This window comes from Poecilia formosa, unplaced genomic scaffold (genome assembly GCF_000485575.1).
Source record: "Poecilia formosa unplaced genomic scaffold, Poecilia_formosa-5.1.2 Scaffold41, whole genome shotgun sequence".
NCBI classification, from domain to species: Eukaryota; Metazoa; Chordata; class Actinopteri; order Cyprinodontiformes; family Poeciliidae; genus Poecilia; species Poecilia formosa.
This window is the reverse complement of record NW_006799980.1, coordinates 803,333-828,801: the sequence shown is the minus strand read 5'-3', so window position 1 is coordinate 828,801 and position 25,469 is coordinate 803,333. Positions and strand designations below refer to the sequence as shown.

The window sequence follows — 25,469 nt, the reverse complement described above, 5'->3', positions numbered from 1 at the left end:
ATGTAAAGTCTGTGTTTTCTGCGATGCACAAACCGGCTACTCCAAGTATTTCCTCCACGGCACGGCATGTTCTTTTTTTTTTTTTTTTTTTTTTTTTTGGGAAACGTGATCCCTTTCATTCACATACCACCAGCACACTCACATGGCTCTTTGTCTGCTGATTGCAATCTCTGATGATTTGTCTGTGTTGGTGTTGCTCCACAAGTTCTGCCACTAGGACACTCCCCACACACACACATACACACACGCACACACACACGTTAGGGTGTCATGTTGAGAGAGGTGATATACGGACTGATCGGATGAGCAGGTGGGGTCTCCACTTCTAAGCAAAGCCTCTCCCAGAAGGTCGGATCGCCCCCGGATCCGACACGGATAATGACACGAAACACAAGAAGCTGTTGCTCCATCTCGGCGGGGCGGAGAGCCGCTGCGCCTTCAACGTTTTAGAGCTTCACAGACTCGACCGTAGACATTGCTCCTGCGATTTGCCTGCACGTTCAAACCTGCACGCAGGAAGGCCGACTTTTACAGCTACTGACTTAATATTGTTTCATTCGTTTAATTACATATTATCAAATAAAAGTGCGCCTTTTTTTATGTGCTGGAAAGGAAACTTGGAATGTATGGTGACATTTTGTTCTGGATAACCACACAAACAGTTCTGGGTTTGTTGGAAACTTCACACTTTATGACGTGAAGCTCCGAAGCCAGAGGATATTTGAGCAAAAGTAGCAGATTAACCCCTTCATGCACAGCGGTCACTGCAGTGGGACGATGTCTAAAAGCCGTTTTCTTGTGTTTCTTGTGGATTTTTATGATGTAAATGCACACAGACCACTGAAGTGGACACTATCAACTGCTGGCCGTTCATTCTAAGTGCAAAAAAAAAAAAAAATCCAATAAATTCAATATGGCAGACAAACGAAAAAGCAACTCAAGGATATCCAGTCCCTATTTCTACTTTAGAAAATATAAAAAAATATTGACATCAATTAACCCCTAAAGACTAACACTAGTGATGTATTTTCCAAATAACTTTTCATTTGGAGAAAAATCCAACTGATCACCCACCTAGAAAAAATATTCTAGAATTTTTTTATTTAGTTATTTTATTTTTTTTTTTTTTTACAAAATTTGTTTTTCCTTCTTTTTTTATACCTTAAGAAAATAAAAAAATGGGGGAAAAATGCTGACATAAAGGATCATAATTCATGCACGAAAGGGTAAAACTAATTTACGTGGAAGCCGGGTTATTCCAGGTTATTCCAGGTTATTCCAGGTTAATAACATTTACAAGTAAAAATCTGAAAAGTGTGGCATGCTTTCCTCAGAAAAGAGATCTAAAACGTGAAGGATCCTGAGAGCCAGAGTTCAGGAAAACCTCTATAGATATTTGTCCTGCTAAAGAAAAGCATCTCCACAGTATGATGCTGCCACCACCATGCTCTAACATGGGGACAGTGTTCTGAGGCTGAAAGACTTAAAGCACGAGAAGCACCACCGCTGTATTTCACTAGTAAATTCAAAAAAACATGATTAAATGTGGTTACTATGTGCAGTTCCATGATATAAAACACACTTCTTTAAGAAAGTGGAGTCTTGAAGAAGCGTACTTCAAATGGGAGTGATTGTCAGGAGTAATACTCGATTGCTGTGCCGTGCATCACAGCCACTTAAAAGAGAAGCAATAAATAGCTTAGCAACAAGAATTCTTATCGTTGCCAATAAATAATTGTGATAAAACTCTAAGTACATATTGCCCACGCCTTAATAAAGCAGCGCGTTTTAATGCCGCCCTGCGTACTGAAACGCCTCCTCTTGAGCATCTTCAGCCTCTTTTAGCACATTTTCGGTTGCAGCCGGTTTAATGGTTTAATATGCAATAAGACACGTCTGCAAAGAGATTCACACAAAAGAGAGGCAGCGTCGCATTCTGTCGCCGAATCTGGGTTATCTGCTTGTTCCTGCACAGTAACTGACATTTTCTTCTCACACACACACAAAAAAAAGCCCTCCATCCTTCATCTCCTCTTGGGATGATTTTAAATAATACATTTGCTCCTCAGTCGCCTGCTGACCTGAACTGACTCCGAGTGAGGGAGTCCACCGCCCTGCAGCAGCAGCAGACGACCGCTTCTCGCTGCTGACGGCGCGTTCAGAGATCCCGTCGCATGAAGCCGGCGTGTGTTTTCGTGCGACGCCCCTCGGCTTGTGCTGCGGTCTCATGATTCATGTGTGTAATTATTAATAGTGAGGCTGAAGCTGCTTTCTTTGAAATGTGGTCCGGTTATATTAACCCCGGTGAAATATTGAGCTCTGTTCTCGTCGTTACAGAGAAACTCAATGATTCTCTTTAACCCGAGTTCGGCAGCATGTTGCTTCTCAAACGGTGGGGCAGATCGGTGTGTGTGTGTGTGTGTGGGGGTTGTGTGTGTGGGTGTGTGTGTGTGTGTGTGTGTGTGTGTGTGTGAACATTGATATCAATGCAGACTGTGTTGGCATGCAGCAGGGAGTGAGTGGGTTGTTTGCCGTACTGTCTGCAGACAGGAGACTTGGTCAACACGCACAGCAAATATTTATCCAGGACCCCGCAGGAGGCTCTGTCAGCTCCTCCTCTCCTCTCCGTAGAAGATCTCTATCCTTCTCTTTTTTTGAACTCCTTCACTCCTAAACTTGTGGCACAGTTAGTGTTAGCTTGTTACTGGAGGAAAAAAAATACAGCGTGGAAAAATAAAAGCAATCTCAAACTTTGCCGCCTGACAAAAGTTCTTCAAAAGTTGCAGCAATCCATCCAATTAACCAATCGGTTTATCTGTCTGTCCATCCATCCGTCCATCCATCCATCCATCCATCCATCCATCCATCCATCCATCCATCCATCCATCTTCAGCAAAGTCATAGTGATGTTTTGTATTTATGCTTTTGAAACCGTCTAGTTCCATTAATGTGTTAGTTCTGTCTAGTTTCTAGAGTCAATATCTTAGTACACTTGAAATAAGACAAAAAAAAGTAACTTTCCTGCAAGATATGGGAGTTTGATATTAAAGTAAATTATTCCTTAATATTGAATTAAAAAGCTCTGGTTTCACTGATAGATTATCTCACTTAAAACATGTGTTATATGTCTTTTAACATGTGTTAAATGCCTTGTTATAAGTGGAAAAAATAGTTATTTTTTATAATCAGTATGAATCAGTATGACTTAAAAGAAGCTGAAACGTTACCTGTAAATTACTTGTGCGTCACTTCAAGTGTACTGTGATATTTGCTCCAGAAACTAGACAAAAATACTTGTTGGGATCAGAACACACGGCCACTGAGCGACAGTATGTGTGTAGCAGCCAGCCGGTTTTAATTTCGTCAAACAAATCATTTCTTGTAAACTCGGAGGAGAATCCATGCAACGAAATCCCGTCACCCCATTTCATGTTGTATCTGCAGGCTTGAACTGTAAACCAAAATGAAAGAAAAGGCAACTCTAGCCTTACGAAGCTGACTGTCATCACATGCGCACGGTTGGGGAAAAAAAACAAACAAAAAAAAACCCCTCCTCTGCTGTCATGTAAAGTAAATGTGATCTGCTGTAAAATGGGATACAGAGGAAACCGCTGAGAGACGCAGTGGACAGAGATGGAGGCTCAAACAAAAACATGTTTTCGTTTGAGTCTCATTTGAGTTCAACTGACTCAAATGGTGACTTGTTGTTAACAGACAAGTCATTAATTAAGACTGGACGATCAGTCAATATCAATAATTATTGATTAGTTTTTTGAAATAGAGCCAAATGCCACGCTGTTTTTTTATTTTTAAGCATTTATGAGGCTCAATGGTGAAACCTTAAACTGCTGTTGCGCCCGCTTCCTCAGCTGGTTGTTGCTAGGTAACCAAAGGTGGGAGGGAGAGGGGAGTGGGGGGACTTGAAACTGCTTATTACCCGGCAGGTTGTTGCTAGATAACTAAAACGTGAGTGAGTTAGCTGAAGCCACCAACCTTGCTTAGCTTGCTGTGAAGCGTTGAGCGGCTGAAGCCTTTCCCTGGCCTACATCTCCCAGAATGCTGTGCAGTTCTGGACCCAAGATCAGTAAATATTCTATGTATTGAATATTGAATATTCTGTCAGACGTATAATCTATTGGTATTGATCACACGTCTTAATCTTTGTAATGTCTGCTGGGACACAGAGAATATATCTGGATGATAAATGTAGTTATACATTACGGCAAAAACAATTAATCGGATTAGTCGTGATGAAGTGATTACTGAAATAATTATCAACTAATTCAATAATCAAACAATCGTTAAGTGGAGAATACAGACTAAAAGAACAGCACCCTCAGCAAAGTAACTATGACAAAACAAAATATATAAACATTTTGGATTTAAGATATAAAAAAAACTCTGTCTGTAAAAATGTTTTACCCAGAACTCCTCAAGTGTCAGGATTTTATTTTATTTTTTTTTGCTTCAGCTGAATCAAATTATTGAAGATAAATCTCCAATTAGGCACTCTTTGTTGTCTAATTATAAAGAGGACAAATAAAGTTGCAAGGTATTAACAGGAGGGGTACCAATAAATCCAGCATCAGATGAATTCATGGGTCCTGTTAAAGGTCGGCGGAGGCAGCTGCGGACACAAAGTTCCCGTTTCATGTAAATTAACGGCATCGTGACGAAATCGCCGCTCTGTTCCATACGCGACGTAATGATTCATATTCAGATTCTGGTGAGCCACCAAAAAAAAAAAAAAAACGGAACCAAAACGGAACCAGACACCCTGTCCCCTACTAATTTAGGCACAAAAACACGTCTTATATATAAACAATTTCATTAATTTGAGATGACGCCCTAAAAGAAACAGAAGGGTGATGCCTTCCCCTCCGTACCCCCTCCCCCATGTGCAGTTTCAGCGTGTTTACTCTTGAACAGGTATGACTAAATGAGTAAACAAGAGAGTTAAGAGCATTTCATTTCCTCCCTACTGCCAATTTGATGCTGCTAATGCTCCACTTAGGGCGCCGTGACGCCTGCAGTGGAGAGGAACATTGTGTTGACGGCTGTGGAGAGGTGAGCGAGGAAGAGGAGGAGGAGGAGGATGAGGAAGTGGTCCTCAGTGTTCTCGCAACAGAAAAGCGACAGCAGCACGTTTCCCAGCAGCTCGTTGGATAGGAAGTCTGAGCAGATGTACAGATGTCGCCACTTTACTGCATATGAACAGATGAGTTCTTTTAAATTAGATCATAGAAAAGTCTGTGCACCCTTAACTGTGACATTTTTCCTTCCACCCAACTTTCTATTAACCCTTCCGGGCCATCCAGCCAAATTTGCAGTTCCGTAATTCCGCCACGCTTTGCCCCCATCTGAAAAAATCCCAGCGGTTTCTGAAGGAGACGTTGAGCTTTCCAGCCAATATCGGGTTTTTACGGTAATTTCACCCCCGCCGTGAAATTAAGCTGAGATCTTTAAATAGACGCAAAATTGCGAAAACGGTTTGCTACATACTGAAAGTTCCAGTTGTTATGAATAATAGGGAAAATATATAGACTCACAGGACATTTAAAGAACTGCGTAGAATTAAGATAAGCAAAAAAAAAAAAAAATCCAGGCGGAGATTTTGAACTTAAGGGTTTTATTATCAACGGCACATGAAACACCGAGTTCCTTTAAATCAAGACTAAAAGCCCACCTGTTTACAGTTCCCTTTCATTCATAATAAATGAAACACTGATCAAAACATAGGATGTGCATTGATGATAGCATTTTAAAATAAATCTAATGTTTATTGAATTACATCATACTAGCGACGACTGATGTTTTTATGATGCAAAGCACTTTGAGCTGCCTTGTCGCTGAAATGTGCTACGCTAATAAACTTGACTGGACATGCGTGCACACTGTGTACCACATTATAATTCAAGTGCCATGCAATAAAACTCTAATATATATTTGCCCTGCTTGAGGCACTTCAACCACCTTTAATGGCCAAGGGTGCCAATAGTCGTGACAGCACAACCATTTCTTTGCAGTAATGTTGGGACACCACTTGGTTATATTCTCTGTTTGTCCTCAATATAAACATTTTAATCAGTAATTTGTTCTTTTTGTTGCCGTTTGTGCTCGTCTGTAATTGGTTGTTTTGTAGGTCAGTACCTCGGTTTGCTAAGCTGTTATGTTTGTGTTTTTAACATAAAGATGCTCCAATTACTCGTCTTTACTCAATACTGCTTCCTCAATTACAGCTTTGTGCAAGAAGTACGATTGCAGCTAACAGTATAAACACTATTTTTTCATCTTACTGATTTTTTTTCCTTGTACACATTTCCCGACTTATAGGATGAAAAAAGACCTCTGCCTCACCTGAATCGAATGTTTCCTTCTCTTTCCCCTTTTGAAGAGTGGCTAAGAGAAACAGGTTCTTGATGGTTCTTCAACAGTCTGATCAGCTGTTTTGCCAATGTTTGCAGCACGTCCTGCTTGTAAATAGGGAAATGTTTCCATTTAGCCATAAAAGCAAATACAGTCCCCTTGTTTAAGATACAAAAACATGGATGCACACCCAATTTCAAACCAGGTAAATCCCAAGGCAAACTGACACCAAGCTCAACCAACATGACTAGGATGCTTTTGGTTGGGAGATTTGAGCACAAATAAAACCTGAACACAGACAATTTTGTGCAGAATTTCTTTTCATGCTCACCTACATCTGGAAAATGATCAAATCAATTCGGATTGCTTCAGTACCTTGAGAATTAACGATAAAATATTGAAACACTTAGGGATGATCGATGAACGTACAGACAGACGGATGAAGAAACCAACGGTTGAGTGATCAGACAGATTGATGGACACAACGATGGACAGACGGATGAAGCAGCCAATGATTGTTTGGATGAATGGATGGAGCGATGGATGGATGGATGAAAGTATAAATGCGCAGACTGACGGATGGATTGATGGCCAGAATGATGGACGGTTTGCATATATAAATAATTTGAGGAAGAAACCAATGAATCGATGCTTAGAGAATCTGGACATTTTCCACAGCATTTCTTTTCTTCCGTTACGCAATCCAGCTTCAGTTCAATTCAGTTTGACTTATATAGTCAATTTACAACCCATGACATCTGGAGGCACTTTCAATTCAACTCATTTGACTTATCAAACGGTACAGCAAGCTCAGTTTATTATTCAAACTAGTTTAAAAACTAGTTTTCCGTCTCAGGAAACCCAGCTGATTGCATCAAGTCATTGTGCTGCAGTATTCACCAAGCAGGTAGCGACAGCAGTCAGCCTCCTACTTATCCAGACCTTGAAAATACTTGTATCAAGTTGAATCCCAGATTTTTCCGGGCCGCCGAAGAACCCTGACGCAAAAACACGGTCTGCTAAACGCTGCAGTTTGAGCGATTCACAAGACAAAAACGCACACGCTTTAAATCAGAGGGCGGCCCGGCTGCGGCGTTGACGCCGAGGTGACGCCGAGGTGAGGCAGCGCTCTAAAGGTTAATGACCGTTCTGCAGCCCGTAATGGTAGCGGTGAGCAACACCTCCGCCGCTTCAAACGGCGCAGTGTTGTGAGTTACGTAAGGCGGGTGGAGGTGCCATGTGTTCCCTTTCTCGGCTGCCCTCCCAGAGCATTAAAGCGAACTTGTCCCAGATGTGCTCAGGTGGTGGGGAGGCTGTTATGTCGACTCGTAGCAACGTACACAAGTCTGCGCGTGTTTACACTGGAAACTGTCAGCCGGGGCGCTGGTTTCTTTAAGATCCCTGTTGGCTTCCTGATCGCTGCGCAAACAGCTGAACGCTGTGTCAGGATTACGCAACTGAAGGGGGGCCTGCACGTGGAAGTTCCTCTTATAGCTTCCTCTCTGCCGGCCGCTGGAGTTGAGCAATCCCAAACCAAGTCAAAGATGTTCTCAGGTTTTTCCTCCTTCTTCTGCTGTTTTTAGAAGAAATAAACAATGGCTTGGCTGTAGGTTTTGAGAAAACAACTGTGAGACAGTCTGCTTAGCCTTATCATGCATGGGCGATTGCTTTATTTTGCGCTATAATGTTTAATTTTAAGAAAATATCAGAGATCATGAACAATTGCAAAAAAAAAAAAAAAGAGAGATTAAATAATTTATTTAAGCTATTCGGTTTAACTAAATTTTGGCTAAAAAAAATTGATTAAATAAGTAAACATGACCCTAATCAGTCACTTCTGATGTAGCTATAACGTTAGCTCAAGTTCTCATAGCAACGGCTTTGAAACATTTTATCAATAAGCCCATAAATACAGATTCTGTAAAGTTTTAGCACTCTTCTGTACACACTTGTGAGTTACACTTGGGATAAGTTCCTCAAATTTTATACACTTCTAATGTCTGGATTTGTTGGGGAAAGTTCAGATTAAAGAATCCAGTCTAGTTCAAGCATTTGAAAACAAATTGCTAAAAAAGAAAATATTTCTTTCCGACCCCCGAGAAGCATTACATTTCTGCAAATGCTTCTGGCTCAAAAACAAAACAAAAAGAAACTCAACTCAAAACAGTAAATATTGTTAACAATAATAAAAGTGAAATGATATAAACAACAAAAACAATCAGCAGAGCGCATCAGTCGCTCAGAACAAGTCATCCAGTTTAAATTGGCTTAACTAAACCCAATTCAAGCGGTCTAATCGGGCCGAGAGGTTAGCAGTGAAGCCCAAGCAGGTGGAAGAAAAAAAGAAGGATTTCAAGGCGGCCCCCCCCGTGAGAATAATTTGACCCCCGGCAGCGAGAGACCGAATTCCCGCTGTGCTGTCGTAGTCAGCACTTCGGCCGGTCCCGGGATCAACTCTGACCTCCTGTCGTCCCGAGCGCCCACCGTCCGATTCGCTCGGACTCGCCGCAGCTCAAGTGGCGGCTCACGCAACTGGGATACGAGCTGTCGCGCCACGCAACCTCACAGACGAGCAGCGCGGGAGCCGGGGCCGGTCTGCATGTGAGAAGTGGCTCGTTAGTGGACAGTAATCAGCTTAGCGCTCCCCAAACGCCCACCGGCGCTAAGCTCTTTACAGACAAACCCAGTTAGAGAGGTAGATTTTGATTGATGCCAGGACTGGGAACACACACACGCACACGCACACACACACACACACACACACACACACACAGAGAGAGATCATGTCTGAAGCATGAGACGAAGCAAGGAGGTGGTGATGGTGGCAAACACCTGAGGCAGCAGGGAGAGGAGTTTGATGGGAAGAAAAAGAAGAAGTAAATCCTGAGAGGGAGCAATGAGGGAGGGACACAAATAAGAATGAGTTTGTGAAAAGAGGAAAAAAACTCCCTCCTTCTTCTCTTCGTCCTCCTCCTCCTCTCTCCCCCCCGCCAAGTGCACTCAGTAACCCCGGCGGGTCGGTGGGTGGCAACTCCGTTCTTTAAGGCAGGGCCCGACTCAGTCGGAGCCCGGCATACATCCCATACCACGGCGCACAATCGCTGCTCTGTAGCCAGGATCACTCTCACACACACGGAGCTGGAACGTCGCCCGGAATGCGCACGCGGATACACAGCATGGGTGCACACACACACACACACACACACACACACACACGCACACGCACACACACCTCTAATGTAGCAGTTTTCATGTGTCGATTTGCTATTTTTAATTTTTTTTTTGCCATAAAAACTCCTGAACTCCGATAGTTTGAGTTATTATTAGAGTGCATTGCACACGTTACCTGTTGAACTTTTACACCTTTCACGTTTCTTTTCATTGGATTTTATTAGGATTTTATGTGATAGACCAACACAAACTGCAAAGTAAAAGAAAAAAACCTACACTTTTTTTATTTATTTACAGATATAATCTCAAGTATGACCTTTATTTTTATTTAAAGACTTTACTCTGACACCTCTTAATAAAATACAGACCCCAAATTAATACATAAAAGATTAAAGTAGATATATTGCAGATAAGTGAACGATTTTTTAATATCCAATATTCTCAACAAATCACAAACTCTGGTTTACATGATTAATGACATTTAATTTGACTTAAATATTTAAGTTTCAGTTAGAGCTGAGGATCACTGTAAATAAATAAAGTATTTTTCCTATTTTCTTTTCCAATTATTTTAATTTATTATGAGAATTCATAAAATAAAGAACTGAACTTGTGCAGGTTTGCAAAGAAAAGAAACGGTTTACCAGTCAACTAATTTTGAAACAACTGAGAGATTAGTTTGGAAACCTAAAAAAAAAAATCGATTATCGGAGCCTCGAGTGCAACGATTGAGCAACAGAGAATTTTAAAATCAAGAGTTTGGGTCAATCTATCTGGAACATCTGAGCTGTGAAACTGGATTTTGGAGCAAAGCAGTGACTCTAACCACAATGGAGTTGTTTAGATCTAAGCATAAAAGAGAATGGCCCAGTCAAAGTTCAGACTTAAATCCAATTGAGAATCTCCAGTAGAACCCTCTTATTGTACCTACGCTCTAAATTATCTTGGTTTATCTCATAAAACCAAATTAAAATACATTAAAACATTGTGTTTATATCATTTCAAATGAAAATGTTTTGATATAAAAAAAACCCTGCTTTTTTCATCTTTCTTTTGCTGCTGAGAGAACATTTACCCGCTCGTTTCAAACAAAGTTTAAAATTATTTGAATAATGGCCACTTACACTTCTAAAAATAAAGTCTTACTTTGTAAAAAAAAAAAAAAAAAAAGAACCTGACCTGTTTGAACATCATCCAACATGTCAGGTTGATAAAACAAAGTCATGTTCAAAGCACAAATAAAAAGTCGGCCTGAGACCAGGATCTGTTCTGTTGGGTCCAGTAATCTGAAAAATGTAAATCTGGTTCTATTAATCATCCTGGATGTGTTTTCATTTTGCACAAAAGCGCTGCTCACACGCCCGAGTGGAAAATCCTTGGAATATGATTGCAAGAGAGAGGGAGAAAAGGGGAAAGTCTGGATTTAGAATAAAAGAAGAGGGCAAACAAAAAGTCTGCAGGGGGAGGAATGAAAGGGCAGGAAGAGCAGAGGGGAGAGGGGGGCAGCGGAGGGGCAGATGGGTTTTGTGGAAGACAGAATCGGCGAAACAGTTCGGACAAAAGAGAAAATAGGTGTGTGTGTGTGTGTGTGTGTGTGAATGAGACAGAGGTAGGGAGGTGAAATCTATCCATTAGCTGAAACGCTTTTGGCCGATTCCCGCTTCCTGGAAGGTGGTCCAGACGATCCGTTTGTGGGTTGTTGTTTTTTTTTTCCCACCAACAGACTTGTGATTTATGTGTTGTCATGCAAGCGAGTAAACCGAACAAACCCAAGACGTGTTGTTGAAACTAAAACACTTTGAAGTTAAAGAAAGAAAGACAGAAACAGAAAAAGTAAGAACAAAAGAGTACAGGTGTGGTTGGCAATCAGTCACGTCCAGTGACCAGTTCAAAGCGAGAAGATCTCACACACTCACACACACACGCACACACACTTCGGTCTGTCCAGCGGCGCCTCCCGGACTGGCCGAGCTGCCAACACAATTCACTCCCCTGCATGCGAGTGCATGCGTGCCAAATGCATGTGAATTAAGGCACTAGTCAGTCAAAACATGACTGGAGTACTGAACCATTAGTCGAGGTTTTACTACCTAATTACCATGTGGATGGCCGGGCAGTTCCCCAGCGCAACACAAAAACACGTACACACCAAAAACAAAAGCAGTTGACTTCCTGTGAAAAAACCTTTCCACTGGCAGCTCAACTGAAAGAAATGCTTTTTTTTTTTTTTTGTTTTTGCCGGACGAGGGAAATTAGGAGAATTACCGAAAATTAGCCGCTCTGGTTCTGAATTATCGGATCTGAAAATACAAATCTCGTCTATTTTTGCGGAGCTATATATTTATGCATGCGCCCAAAGGAGTGCGGAGGAGCGCTCTTGGGGGAAGTCACCACCCAACGATCAAAGGCTGACAAACCATTAGAAGAGAGCAAAAAAAAAAAAAACCTGAGGAGGGATTTTATGGGAACAAAGATTCAAAATGTCCTGCATGGGGTTTTAAATGCTAATTCATGACGAACGAGAAGCAAGAGAGCAAAAAAAAAAAAAAACCTGAGGAGGGATTTTATGGGAACAAAGATTTAAAAAGAAAAAAAAGTAAAAAAAAATAAATAAATAATGCTCTGGGTCAATTCGCCCGTTGGTGCTTCACCGATAACGCCGGGCTGTTTGTGTGTTCGTTTGTTCCTTCAACAATCCAAAGCCTTCAGCTGAGGTTTTTAATTACACCCACAAATCAGACCACATTTTCATGACATGGCTGTTAAGGATTTTTTAAGCCTTTTTAATAGGATACCAGAAACAGGGCTTGTTCGAACTGAGTTTTCTCCGCCTGAAAGAAGCATGAAGTAAAGCTGCCCCTCCCTGACCTGTTGCTGGGCCGCTTGTCAGTGCCACCTATCACTCATGTTAAGGTAAGGTCCAACTGAAGCAGGTATTTGTTGTATATGTAAGTTTATGTACCAAAATCTGAATTTTTCAATTCTAAATGACTAAAAGATGAAGTCAGATAGTTCTGCTTAATTGTTTAAATACTAACAGACCTCAGTGAAGGCCACCATGGTCAGAAAATGTTGCAAAACTTTGTTAAATCTATTTCTAAAATATGTTTAATCAGGACACATAAAATCAGAAAACAACCCATGCTTTATATGTTTTTCTATTTGGAGCAATTGAACGTCTGCTATTACAGAGAAACAAAATAAGCTGGTTTCTGGATTTTATCTTTTTCAATTTTGCAGTATTTAATGAGGCTCAGCTTCACCTGGATAATTGGTTGATAAAATAAACTCACAGATTAATCTATTTTTTTACAAATGATCCCAAAAAAATAAAAAATAAAAAAAGTTATCGGTTGTAGTCCAGTAACTTCCTTCGCACTGCATCATCGAACAGCGTCTTTGAACAATCGCTTCATCTGATCTGTGATCCGTGACGCCTGAGAGAGTTCGTACATCTGTGCTCAACCTTGACGACGATGAATCACGCCAGTTGTGAATTAGCAGATAAAGAGGCGTTGACAGGTGTGACAATGCAAGACGGTCTCTCTGCGACAGCGCAATGAATTTACGGTGAGTGGGGGCGGGGTGAGGTCCGACCGGGTCGAGGTCTTCGGGAGGAAATTAACCGAAAGCAAAGTGAGTTGATGATCTGTTGGCGGTGGAGAAGTGACAGAGACAAAGAGGGAGGGGGGAAAAACACACACACACACACACAAGGTTTCATCACCAGCTTTCGCCAAGGCAACAAGGATTTGGTCAAACTGTTTCTGTGGAGTCAAATATTTTCTTTCCTTTGTATTTTTGATGTGGAAGCGAGTCAATAAGAGCCAACGCCGGACTGACGCAGACTGACTTCATTTTCTTTCTGAGTGCTGCTCCTCCAATCAGCAGGATGAGTCAGGTTAGTGAGCAGAAAGGTGCATGAAGCGACCACGCACTGCAGATTCAGACTCTATTCCTCACGCAGAGCCAAAATGCCTCTGTTTCTTCCGCTGCATCAGAATCAGAGCACTGTTAATCTGAAGCAGAAAAGACAGAACCTAAAAAATAAAGCTGCACAATAAGCTGAAAATACTGATACAACTGGCATCGAGGTAAACAAAGTTTTTTTGCTTAATAAAACCGTTCCTTCTCTTTATCGTTCATGTTTAAATTCCTTTTAACAAGATGCCAGAGAAAGAGGCAGCGGTTTTTCTCAAACTGTTTGAATCATAGAGTGCCGGAGCCCCTCCCACACTAGTTGCTGCAGACTACCAAGTTTCCACCTGTTGCTCAGTTACAAACATACTAACTCTACTTAGAAATAATTTCTGGTCACAAAAACTCAAAGTGTGGAAGATAAAGGAGAACCGTCTTAAGATGACGCTGCTGCTTCAGATCACCGGCCGGAGAAGCGGGTTTGTTCAGCAGCTGATCGCAGGCTCAATCAGAGCCAACAGATTTAGGAGCTAAAAACAGCTGACAGCGCTAAAAAGAAGTGCTTGTCCCCCCCTTGCAGACTTCTTTTGTTCCAGGTTTCTTGTCACGCTCAAATGGTTTTGGTTCTGTTTCACTAGCTTGATCCAGACCTGATAAACTGACAAAGTGAAACTCGTCAGAGGAATATCCTGCTTTATCTGGTGCAAAGCTAGTGCAGCATTCGACAACTCAAACACGGTGGCGGTAGTGTGAAGGCCTGGGACTAATTTCATTTGACTTATGGAATCATGGATTCTGCTTTCCAGCTCAAACTCCTGAAGGGGAATGTCCAGCTGTCAGGCTTGCATGATGCAGTAGAACAAAGATCCAAACCACACCAGCTAGTCCAACAGCTAAAAATACATAGAAGAAGGTTTTAGAGTGGCCTAGTCAAAGCCTGGACCTATCTGTGGCATGACCTTAAACACGACTCTCATGCTATGCTTAAGACCCCATCTAGACTTGAACTGGAGCTCGGCAATGCATCAAAAACAACGTGTCGCGATAAACACATGATCGATGCCAACAGATAATATTCGATCAATAATTTCACTGAACCTCAATCCAGAACCACACTGCATTCTGGGGGATGTAGGCAAAGGACAGACTTTAGCCTCTCAACCGCTCATGGCCAGCTAAGCAAGTTTGGTGGCATGAACTAACTCACTCACTCTTTGGTTACCGAGCAACTCACTCACTCTTTGGTTACCGAGCAACTCACTCATTCTTTGGTTACCTAGCAACAACCTGTTGAGCAACAGCTGTCTAAAGGTCTCCCCACTGTGCCTCATAACTGCTTACAAATAAAAAGAGTGAAAGGAGAAAATGAGAACAGCAGCTCAAGAGGAAATTATGGATGAAACTTGAAAGGCCAGACACCAACAGTTTGAAAGTATTTCAGTTATTTAAAACTAATCAATAATTATCAATATCGACTTATATGAAACCCTTACGTCGTGGTATGTTTTTCAGCCATATTGTAGCTTGAACTAAAAGACAGCAGTTTTGAAACGTCAGTGTTTAACTGCTTTTTTATGGCGAAATGATGCATATTTCGCCATATTTTGAAGAAAAAAAAAGAAAGAATAAAGGGAAAGTGATTAAATTGCACAGATTCATAATAGTTTACAGCTGCTGTGTAGTTGTACTGTTGAACTCCAGACCGTGTCACACAGCCCTTTGTATATTTACAACAGCTCTGGGCATCGGCCCGATCATCCGTCACAGAGCCGTCTGTGTGCGCGTCTCGGTCTCAGCCCAGATTACACCTCCATCCCTCGGATTTCCCTAATCAGACCGAGTCAGAAGACCAAGACGAGACGATGATGTGATCGCACGCTCTGCGCCAGGAGCCTTCGAGCGCTCCGGCATATACAGGTGCAGCGTGCGGACGAACACACACCCTTCAAGGCCTCCCACAAAACAAAAAACAAAAAAAAACAACCCAAACAGCGGGTAGCTGTTCCCGAGGGTGAAGTTAGTACGTCACTTTCTTGAGCAGACCACCCAAACAAATCGAGACCGGACTTCAGAGAAGGACGCATCCTTGACTTCAACAAAAACACGCTCCAGCTCCCTCAAATGGATCGTTGGCAGATTTGCTCGGTGAAATTGTCCCACAGACATCTAAATACATGTGTGAGGAATAAAACAAAGATAAACACAGGAATATGGAGTTTGTTGGGCCTGGCAGCCGTCCCCATGCAAACACATGGCTTTATTTTTGCTTCACTCTGTCTGGGTAAATCCCGTTGTGTAATGCTGTAATTAGGCTAATGAACGAAGGTTGAGTTTGCAGCAAATTTCCATTTTAATATGAGTTACATAATCATAAGTCGGTGGGGCTGAGCCACCCAGACTATACAATCAATTATACCAAAAAAAAAAAAAGAAACAACCAGAAAAAGAAGAACCTTTGAAGGATGAATTAGTAGTTATGTAAAGTCTACGCTAAATAAACACAAGCATCTAAATATCTAAATTAAGTTGCATGAAGCGCTTCGGGATTCAGACTTCTACCAACCCTGGATTTAGCCACCACGTGTTCAGTCCTGCTGTTTCTGCTGCACATCTGTATGCACTTACACTCTGCATTAATGTGAGCGGCACTGTGAGTCACTGTGCTGAGAGAGGCAGTCTGCCTTCAGCACAAAGCAAGACGTCCCAGCACATAAACAACCACATGTACACGTAAACATATATGTATGTATATGCCCTGAGCCTAACCCTCTTTAGGAGGAGGAAGGGGTCACATCCAATCCTGGAGCTTGTGTTTTACGTAACACTACTAGTGCTGTCAGTCTAAACTAGCATCGGCGTGGATTACACTCCCTGCCAGACGGGTCTGTCGCACACAGGCAGACTGCTTTCTGCAGAGTAAGAGCACACTTAATGGGCTGTTTGTCACGGTTCTGCAAAGCACAAATGTGTTCAGCCGATTATCATTTCACTTTTAAGTGGCTACATGAAGACATAATGATTAAATACAGGATTGCCAATTAAAATTTCAAATGTTTTTTTTTTTTTAAACGAGTCTCGAAGTTTGTGTCAGATTTAAGTCCGTGTCGAGTAAGTGAACTGAGGAGGTGTAGATAAAAAAATAAAAAAATAAAAATGTCAAGTGTTTTGTTCTCAAATCAACAGGAACAATTAACATGTTTCATTCTTTTCGGAGCATTTCATTCAACACACAGGCAAACTGCTAGGAGTTATTTATTTAGGAGGTAAAGTTCATGAAAATGAGCAGTATTTTTTTTTTTGATAAGAAAAAAAAAATTGACCCATGAGAAATTAGAAATCAAAAAAGTACCAGATGGGTGCCTGACTAAAGCTCTTAATACCAACTGCAGGTGTAATTAATATCTGTGATTTTGCTCAGGGGCCACAATTTGTTAAACCCAATTCATGAAAACAACACTTATGCACGACTAACAATGGTTTAAAGAAACTTTTCATTTTACCCTTCTGCAGCTTTTCTCCCCCTGCTGTCTGGGAAAGCAGCTGAAACACCAGTCACTAAATTTTAGTGACTAGCTAAATTAATGAAACATGAGAACTCTTCCTGTAGCTTTTGTTCAAATACCATTAACTGCGTTAAAAAAGTTGTGAACAAACTCTCAGTGAAACATATCAAAACAGAAAGCTACTGGAGTTTTCCCAACACAAATTGCATGTATTTTAACAAAATGATTGTGACTCAAACCCTGATCTGGAAATCTCTAGACAACTCAATAAATTACCTGGAAATAAAATGAGTACTTAATGCTTTTTTTTTCGAGGGGCTTTCCCCACATTAAAGCAGCTCAGTATTTCCTGTGGCTGGGAATAAATATTCCTGGCTTAAAACGTTTGCCTCAAAGTTAAATATCTTTCTACAGCAGGCATCATTTAGAATGAAACAGTTCACTTCATTATCTTAACCATGAGGTTCCTTTTACACATTACATAACTGGCATCTAATAGGACCATTTCTGGCACACGACCCATGTTTAATTTTAGCCTTTGGCCCCCTCGGTGTTCGCCCCTGGGACATGCACACAGTCATTACCTATACTGGCTTATGGCTGCTGGAGGAAGAAAAATTCCCCTGTAATTACAAGCAATAGTAAAAACACACCCATTCTGTACATTTTTGGGGGTAAAAGCTGTGTCTCGACGCTGCTGATTGCTAAAGGATGAGAGCTCAGTTTGAGAGACTTGTAAAACGGCAGTAACAGGATGGTTAGAAATGCTGTGTGGAAGCAGAGGAAGCAGAGCTGCATAATGGTAAAAACAAAAAAATAAAAAAATAAATAAATAAAACGTTGAATAGAGCGAGCGTCAAAAACAGGGGAGGGGAGGAATTCCAAAAATCCATCAGCCCAGATGTCAGCCGAGGACAAACCGTGTGACGGACAAACAAAGGGAAGCAGCACAGATCCAAAAACAAAAAAATGAAGATGGACGCAGAGAGAGGAAAACAACATTTGAAAGGGGGAAAATTATAGGCTGCTGAGGAGAAGTGTCTCAGGAGAGGCCACTGGTCTTGGGACTTGTCGCTTTTGAGGACTGCCAGCGCGCCGGAGCAAACACACGCAAACAAAAGGATCATTTATTGGCAGAGGGACGAGGGGGATGCTGGACGCAGAGGATGAAAGCAGGGGGGGAAACACTCTACAGAAGTATTCGAGAGCAGTGTGAGTGAAACACTGGCCCCATCTCAACATTCACAGCCAACGTGTAACACCCCCCAAACCATGCTGCCCCGTGGCATTCCCGGCCGCCGAACGGCCCCACCGTGGGACCCAGCAACCATTTTTACTTCAAAACACCCCATGCTTTCACCAACGTAGCCATCATTTGGCAATAAATCCAACACGTTGTTGCACGGAAGCGGGCTACTGATTGCTTATTTCCATCCGAGAAATCTATAAAAACCAACCGTCAAGTTCGGCTTCCCTGCACACACACACCCACAAACACACGGACACACACACACACACACACACACACACACACACAAACCACAACAACCCCCGTATGAATATCTTGCTAATGCCTTAAATTCCTCATTAAATCCATCTGTGGAGCCGAGCTATGAAATGTTTACCACTAAACTCCCGAGCGGCTTAATTCCAACGCAGCTTACAGTGCAAATCATGAGAAGGCAAGCGGAGCTACTTCAGAAACAAGACAGAAGCCACAGTGTGGAAGGCTACCAAGTGTTTCACTGACGCATATAAATCCAAATATCCACTTACAGTCTCTGCTATCTGCTTTAGCTGCAAGCATTTATTTCTTAGAAAGTACCCATCATTTGGTGCAGACAGCGGTTCAAAGAGAATGCTTCTCCGATGACGAAATGTCTCGTGGAGACTTAGTTTAGTCATTGTTTAGCTGGGGTGGTCCTTCAAAGGCTGGAAAAATGCGCCTTACAGTAAGAATGGATGTAAACACGGAAAAATAAAAGAAAGTAGATGTAAATGTAGGAAATGAAAACATAAATGTCATTGATAGCTGCAGGAACCATACTCTTTTCAACCACTTCCTTTGATTATTCCCATTGTTTTGTTTTGTTTTCCAATTTCTTGGATGCCAGAAAGTCTTTACTTTTTCCATATTGCTACAAACTTATTCCAAGACAGATGTGACTATTTTACGTTTTAGGAAAATTTCAATTTATAATAAATGTAAAGATTTAAATAAAATAACAGGTGAATGACCATCCAAACTTACTGCGGTGACACACAAAATTGAGCAGGTCCCATTTCCTTGTTCGTCCTTGAAATACTTCTGCAGCCTAATTGAAATCCACCTCTGCCAGGTTCATCTGATTAAGCATTATCTTGTCGATGTAAGGCCTCACAGTCAGTGCATAAAGCAGATAACAGTGAAGCCAAAGGAGCTGTCTGAAGATCTCAGAGACCAGATTGTGTCAAAGTATAAATCTGAGAAAAGACACAAAGCAGTTCTAGCAGCGTGAAGTGTCCTGAAAAATACAGAGGTCTCCATTGTTTGAGACTGGAAGCAGATTGGAGCTACAAAGACCCTCTATATCCATGCTCGCAATCAAACTGAGTAGCCAGGGAAGAGAGGTAGCAAAAACCACAACTATAACTAAGATGGAAAACCAGGTGTTCCCTTGTGGAGATAGGAGAAATATCTTGCAGGTCAACCGTTGCTAATGCACTTTACCTACCAGATCTGACAGGCCAGACAGAAGCTGCTCTTCGCTAAAACGCACATGGCAGTCTGAAAAAGCACCAGACCAGAGCAAGCAAAATCCTCTGGTACAATAAAACCAAAACAAACCACTTAATAGATCTTCTTCACCTAATCCTATCAGTTCTGGGGTGATATGGTTAGGGGTTTTACACATCATACATGAAGTATGGTGGTGTTAGCATCATGCTGTGGGAAGGTTGTTTGCCACAAACTAGTCTGGGTAGACAGTGGGTTGGCATCAGCTAAATATAGGAATCTTTTTCAAGAGAGCCTGCTCCACTGCGCACTAGACGTCAGACCAATTTACCTTTAGAAAACAGCCAAGATAAGAAAGGACAGGCTATATGAGGAGTATGTGAAAGTCTTTCAGTGGCCCAGTCAAAGTCTGCACTTAAATCCAATTAAACATCACCGGAAAAACCTAAAAATCACCAGCCATTAACGCCACTTATCCAACCTGACAGAGAAACAGGGGGCTTGCGGAGGGAAATTGTAGATGACAGCCAAAAACAGCTGCACCAAGGCAGTAGAGAGAAACCCAAGATAAGTTGGGATGCTCCAAGAAAACACTAAGTCATGGCTGTGAAACTTTTTGAAACCTCTTTTTTTTTTAACATGGTTTTGGCAATACGTATTTCTGGAAAAAAAAGAAAAGAAAAAGAAAAAGCTTGTATCTCATTATTGGGACCTATTTGTAGCTCAAATTGTGTAAAACGAAATGTGAAAGTGAATATTTTCTGATGTTTCATCGTAATACGAATATGATTTTCAAAGCAAAACATTTGTCCTTTCCGATGCTCTGGGCTTACAGTGAGGGATTTTATATAGACAAGTCAATCAAAACTAGGGTCAGCCGAACTGAATTTGGAAGCGCAATGCTTCAATAGGAAGACTGACGAGAACATTTTTAATCAGTTATGTATTTATTGTTTTGCCATTTGTCTTTTCAGAGGACGGATATTATGATGCCTAAGTTATTTAAATGGCTTGTGCTATATGTGTTCACCAACTGAGCAGAACTTTCCTACTGGGACAATAATGCATTTGTTCTATAAGGCTGAATGGTTCCCTTTGCTCCAACCTGCGCATATGGTAGATTTGCTTGACCGTTTCTTCTCTTAAAAAAGAAAAAAAAAACGCACAAAGGCTCAACCGGAGCAGAATAATTCTTCTCATATATAAGCAGCAAATGATGATTAAAGATGAACACCAACAGGAAAACTTAAAAAGATGTCACAATTCATTATTGCACAACACTGGAGAAATAAAACTGAGAAAGATCTCCAGAACATAGATTTCTTTTCATTGTTTTTATGACTGGACTATCTGGCCTACCCTAATTAAATCCTGCACAAGCAGAAGGTTAAGGCCCTTAAAGGGAATCAATGCTGGAGGAGCCAAACTTGGTTTTTTATGCAGGTATATTGACAGTCTTATGAGTAAGGCAGCTGTCTGTATTTTAATTTGGGGCCAGTTATGGTTTAATTGCAAGCATTGGTCAAAGACATTGGATTATCTTCAAAACATATTCTTTTCACTTTCAATCTTATAAAAAGCAAAGACAGCTGCAAAGGGTTAAGGTTGAAATTAGAAACGTGAAAACTATTCCAGTAAGTGTTAAAATTCCTACCTGTTCCCTCTTTGTTCCCGTTCTGATGTGTCCGTAGCTCCTCGGATTTGTAGAAGTCGATGCTGGCGTACGTGTTGAGGCTTGAACTGCTGCTCCCTCCAGCTGCTGCCCCCGTTCCCCCAACCACGGAGCCCGACCCAAGAACAGAGAACAGCCGAGATTGGGGCTGGCCTCCTGTGGCGCCTTCCAGGCCAGCGTGGGGACTCTCTTTGTTGACCAAGTCCAAGTCTATGTAGTTGAGATCCTGCTCCGTGGATAATGTCTGATTGTTTGCGGGAAGTGACTGCTGTGCAGGGAGTGGAAATTGAGTTGGAGGATCAGTGACGGCACCGTTCCCCCACAACATGGTCTCAAAGCCGAGGCGGCGGGCGACGGCCTGGGTGTGCTCTGGAAAGAGGGAGGCAGTAGAAGAAGAAGTAGACGCAGAGGTGGACAGGGAGGGTGTGGCCACAAAGGTTTCTGAACAGTGCCGCCTGCGTCCTTGGGGATCAGCACGGATTACTTTAGCACCCTGGTCTGGGTTCAGTCCTGATTTGCCTAGAGGGAAGTCTAGACCCCGAGAGAGCACTGAAACAGAAGGATCAGTTCTTGTAGGAGAGGGGACTTTGGGGGAGACACTTGGCGATGACCGAGGGGCAGTGTTGTTGTTCAAGCTGAAAGCCATCTCTGTGTAGTCTCCACAGGATGTAGGAGACTCTGTCTCAGTCACTGAGGGAACACTGTCTCTGCTTTTCCTAAGAGGTGGCTCAGCAACTTCAACAGTCCCTTGACACAGACTAGCAGTACCTTCCGTACAGGTTTTAGGGGCATGAGCAAGAACTGGGGGTGTGGGAGGGGTGTGGAAAGGTGGAAAAACTAACTGGGTATTGGAATGGGGTGAAGGGGATGGTGAAGGGCCGAGGTCCATGTTGACGTACTCTGATGGAGTTGGTGGAGAGACAGGGTCAGAGGGACTATGAGACAGGGGAATAAAGGTTTCTAGAGATGGAGTTGGTCTGTTTTGAGAATGCTGGTGACTTGAGCCATGATTCAGCAATGATCCATGTCTCAGGCCTCTACCTCGCCCAACTCCTACACCAGTCCGGCTGCACTGCTCCCCTTTAAATTCAATGCTCACATACTCTCCAGGGCTCTTAGGTTCTGGGGGTAAGGGGTTCTCACGGACCCTAGGAAGAGTGTTGGCCTTAGATACATCTACAAATAGGCTTACTGGTCTGCTTCTAAAGTGGCTACCTTGCTTTGTTAACCCACCAGAGCTCCGCCTCTGAGCAATCTTGCTCACCTCTTTGGGCTGAGAACCAGTTGTCACATTACCCAGAGCCTGGTTAGTCCTGTCATCGTTCTCTCCAAGACTCTCACTGCTAGCTGAGCTGGAGGAGTATGAGGACGAAGAGAGTGACTGGTGCCGTCCAGTCCCTGAACTGCCTGCTGTCTGCTCTAGATGCCCCCCCGAGTTTCTGCTGCCACCTCCCCCTCTGCTACAGTTCCCATTGGGGCGTCTACCTCGTCCGGGCCCATCGTCAAAAAGCCCAGAAGTGGGATTATGTTTGTACGATCTGGGAAGGGAATAATAGGAATACACCATCTTTGGGGGTGGCTGTTGGAAACTGGTATCCAAGTGGCAGTTGTGCTCATTTTGAGGGGGACTGCCATTTACAGAAGGTGCACTAATGGGAGACATGTTCATGTAGTCGCTACCAGCTCTGCTATCGGCACTGCCAACCCAAGCACCTTCAGAAAGGCTTCCACGCTGGTCAGGGGAGCAACTGCTGTTGGGTGACATTATCATATAGCCATCAGACACTGGCAGGGGACGAATCTGCTGCGGGGGAGACACGCTATTGTTGGGGGTCATGGCCATGTAGTCATCAGCAGGCTTGGAATCTGATTCTGGAACAGAGATAGTCATTGTCTGACATGAGGAAACAGGAGGCTGGGTGACTCCTGGTAGCATGGACATGTACCCATTGTCCACACCTGCAACTGCTCCTGGACCACCATCAGTTTTTAACTCTCCTGCTACGTCCAAGTACCCTCCTCCCCCTACGCAAGAGCCTAAGGTTGATTCCCTTTGAATAGATGAGCAGGTAGATGCAAAGGACTCCCGACTGGTACTCCTTGACATAATGGCATAATCAGCTGAATCTTCATCCGTAGGTTCCTCAGCTCTGCGCTGGTGTGGGGCCAGTCTTTCCAGAGCCATAGGAGGCAAGGATGCACGCTTGCTCAGAAGCCTGCGTTCAGCCTCACATTCACGGCTAGAAGATCGACGCAGTACTCTCCTGGTCTGGGGCAGTGAGCCATTAGTTGGTGTTCCAGGCACAGGCTGGGAGCTGGACATCATGTTGCCTTGATTACTGTTGCTGACACCACCACTACTCCCACCTCGTTGACCCATTAGGATGTAGTTCGCTCCATCCTCGCCAAGGCACTGGCTGCCAGTGCTGCTGACAGAGCTTCCTGGCAGGCTTGGAGAGGGTAGAACCGTGTGATCTCCAGGACTGGAGCCATATTCATCTGAGGAGCCGTAATCACTGGGTGAGCACGAGACTGAGGTATGATGAGAGGCTACACGAGTATAAGCACCAGACCCTGGGACAGCACCAGCAGATGTGATGGCTCCAAACTCAGATCCGTGCCCAGAGCTGGACGAGAGACTTGGGGCCGGTGATGGGGATGGGGCTGGAGTTGAAATGGAACGCATCAACCCAAAAGGAGTTTTAGCAGCAGTGGTTGGGACTGAGCGGGCTGACTTTGACCTGAGGATCGGGGTGGTAGAGCAGGAACCATTGGTAGAAGGACTTGTGTTTACACCGTGGAGCGGATTGGATCCTGCTATCCCATCTTCACTTTTCCCTCCATCGCTGGCGGTGCGGGACCTCGGGAAGCTGTGCCGAGGTGTGGGAGAGGCACTGGAACTGCCTAACGGAGCTCCCACATTAGCACCTAAGGTAGGCTCAGTTCGGGGACGGCGGAGGAAGCCCACCTGGCTTGGAGGGGGGTTGGGATGGTGGCGGCGAGAAGGAACACTGATAGGATTGGAAGCTGTGGCGCCTCCTCCAGGACCAGAGTTTGACTGAGACTTTGTGCGCTGGCGAAACTCCTCACTCAGGGCTTTCATGGCCTCCAGCAAGGTTTCATGCATGTTCTGGGCCACCACAGAATCATCGACCTAGAACACAACACATAAAAGTCAACGGATTAAACCCTAAAACAGCACATAGTGCTTGAGTTTGAATGCAGTTTCTCCTGTAGTGTTGTTCACTGGTTCTTTAGAGCTGTTCAACTGGAGAATGTTAAAACCCAACACACACACACACACTACTCCAAGTCACACGCTCACCTGCATCCAAAACTCGCCGGGGCCCGTCACAGCAGAACGTCCCACCTCGACGAAGAAAAAGTTTTCCGAATGTCCGCAACGCCTGACGTTCATCAGCTGGAGCACCACAGCGGCTGCGTCGGAGTTCAGCTTCACAAAGTTTACTGTCTTGTCGGTAAGGCAGAGGCGATAGATGCCAACCAGGTTCTTGGCCTGACCCAGGCCTTTAGGCCACACCTTCACCTGCCAAACTTCTTTGAACGCAGGTCCTGGATTTGGCGTGCCATAGTCCCCTGAAGTCGCACTGTCGTTAAGGTTTTTACCTTCAAAGACAAAAAAAGACATTTGCAAGTTACAGGAGAGAAAAATGAAACACACCAAAGAACAAAATCAAGGAGTGAGTTTGACTTTCATGCACATATTATAATTTACCAGATGTAGCCACCGCTCTTGGTGGAAGGCAAGGGTTGTTTTTTTTATGAGTGCCATGCTTATGCTGGGGCTTTGAAATAGATTTTAAATCAGATCTTGAGCACAAAGTCAGCATGTATCAGCTTGTGAGACCGCCTCAGAGTACCTGCAGGCCTCATATCTGAGGTCCCATTTGTCAAGCATACTGGCATCTCAAGAGCCTCACACCCACAACCGGTATGGAAAAGCCAAACAGTCAACAATTGAAGCGCTGCACTAAAATGATGACTGCGAGAGAAAAGCCGCAATTATGGAAAAATCTCCGGCAAACCACCATGGAAAATGCTTCTTAAGTAAACCTCCTTTGAAACTAAAGCAAATTGATGATGCGCTAAAACAAAAGTTTCT

The 25,469-nt window shown here is 43.2% G+C and overlaps 1 protein-coding gene across 2 annotated transcripts in view; it reads right to left on the bottom strand.

Moving 5' to 3' along the window:
• LOC103137524 (insulin receptor substrate 1-B) overlaps nt 1-25,469 on the bottom strand; it is a 53,783-nt gene that overhangs the window by 13,149 nt on the left and 15,165 nt on the right. For both annotated transcript variants that reach the window (XR_001661997.1, XM_007551296.2), the window contains exons 2-3: nt 24,672-24,973; nt 21,329-24,500 (exon numbers count right to left, since the gene is read on the bottom strand). Coding sequence is in view for 1 of the 2 variants with exons in the window: in XM_007551296.2 (XP_007551358.1) it covers nt 21,329-24,500; nt 24,672-24,973 (3,474 nt within the window). In the remaining variant the exon portion in view is untranslated. The remainder of the gene's footprint in view (nt 1-21,328; nt 24,501-24,671; nt 24,974-25,469) is intronic.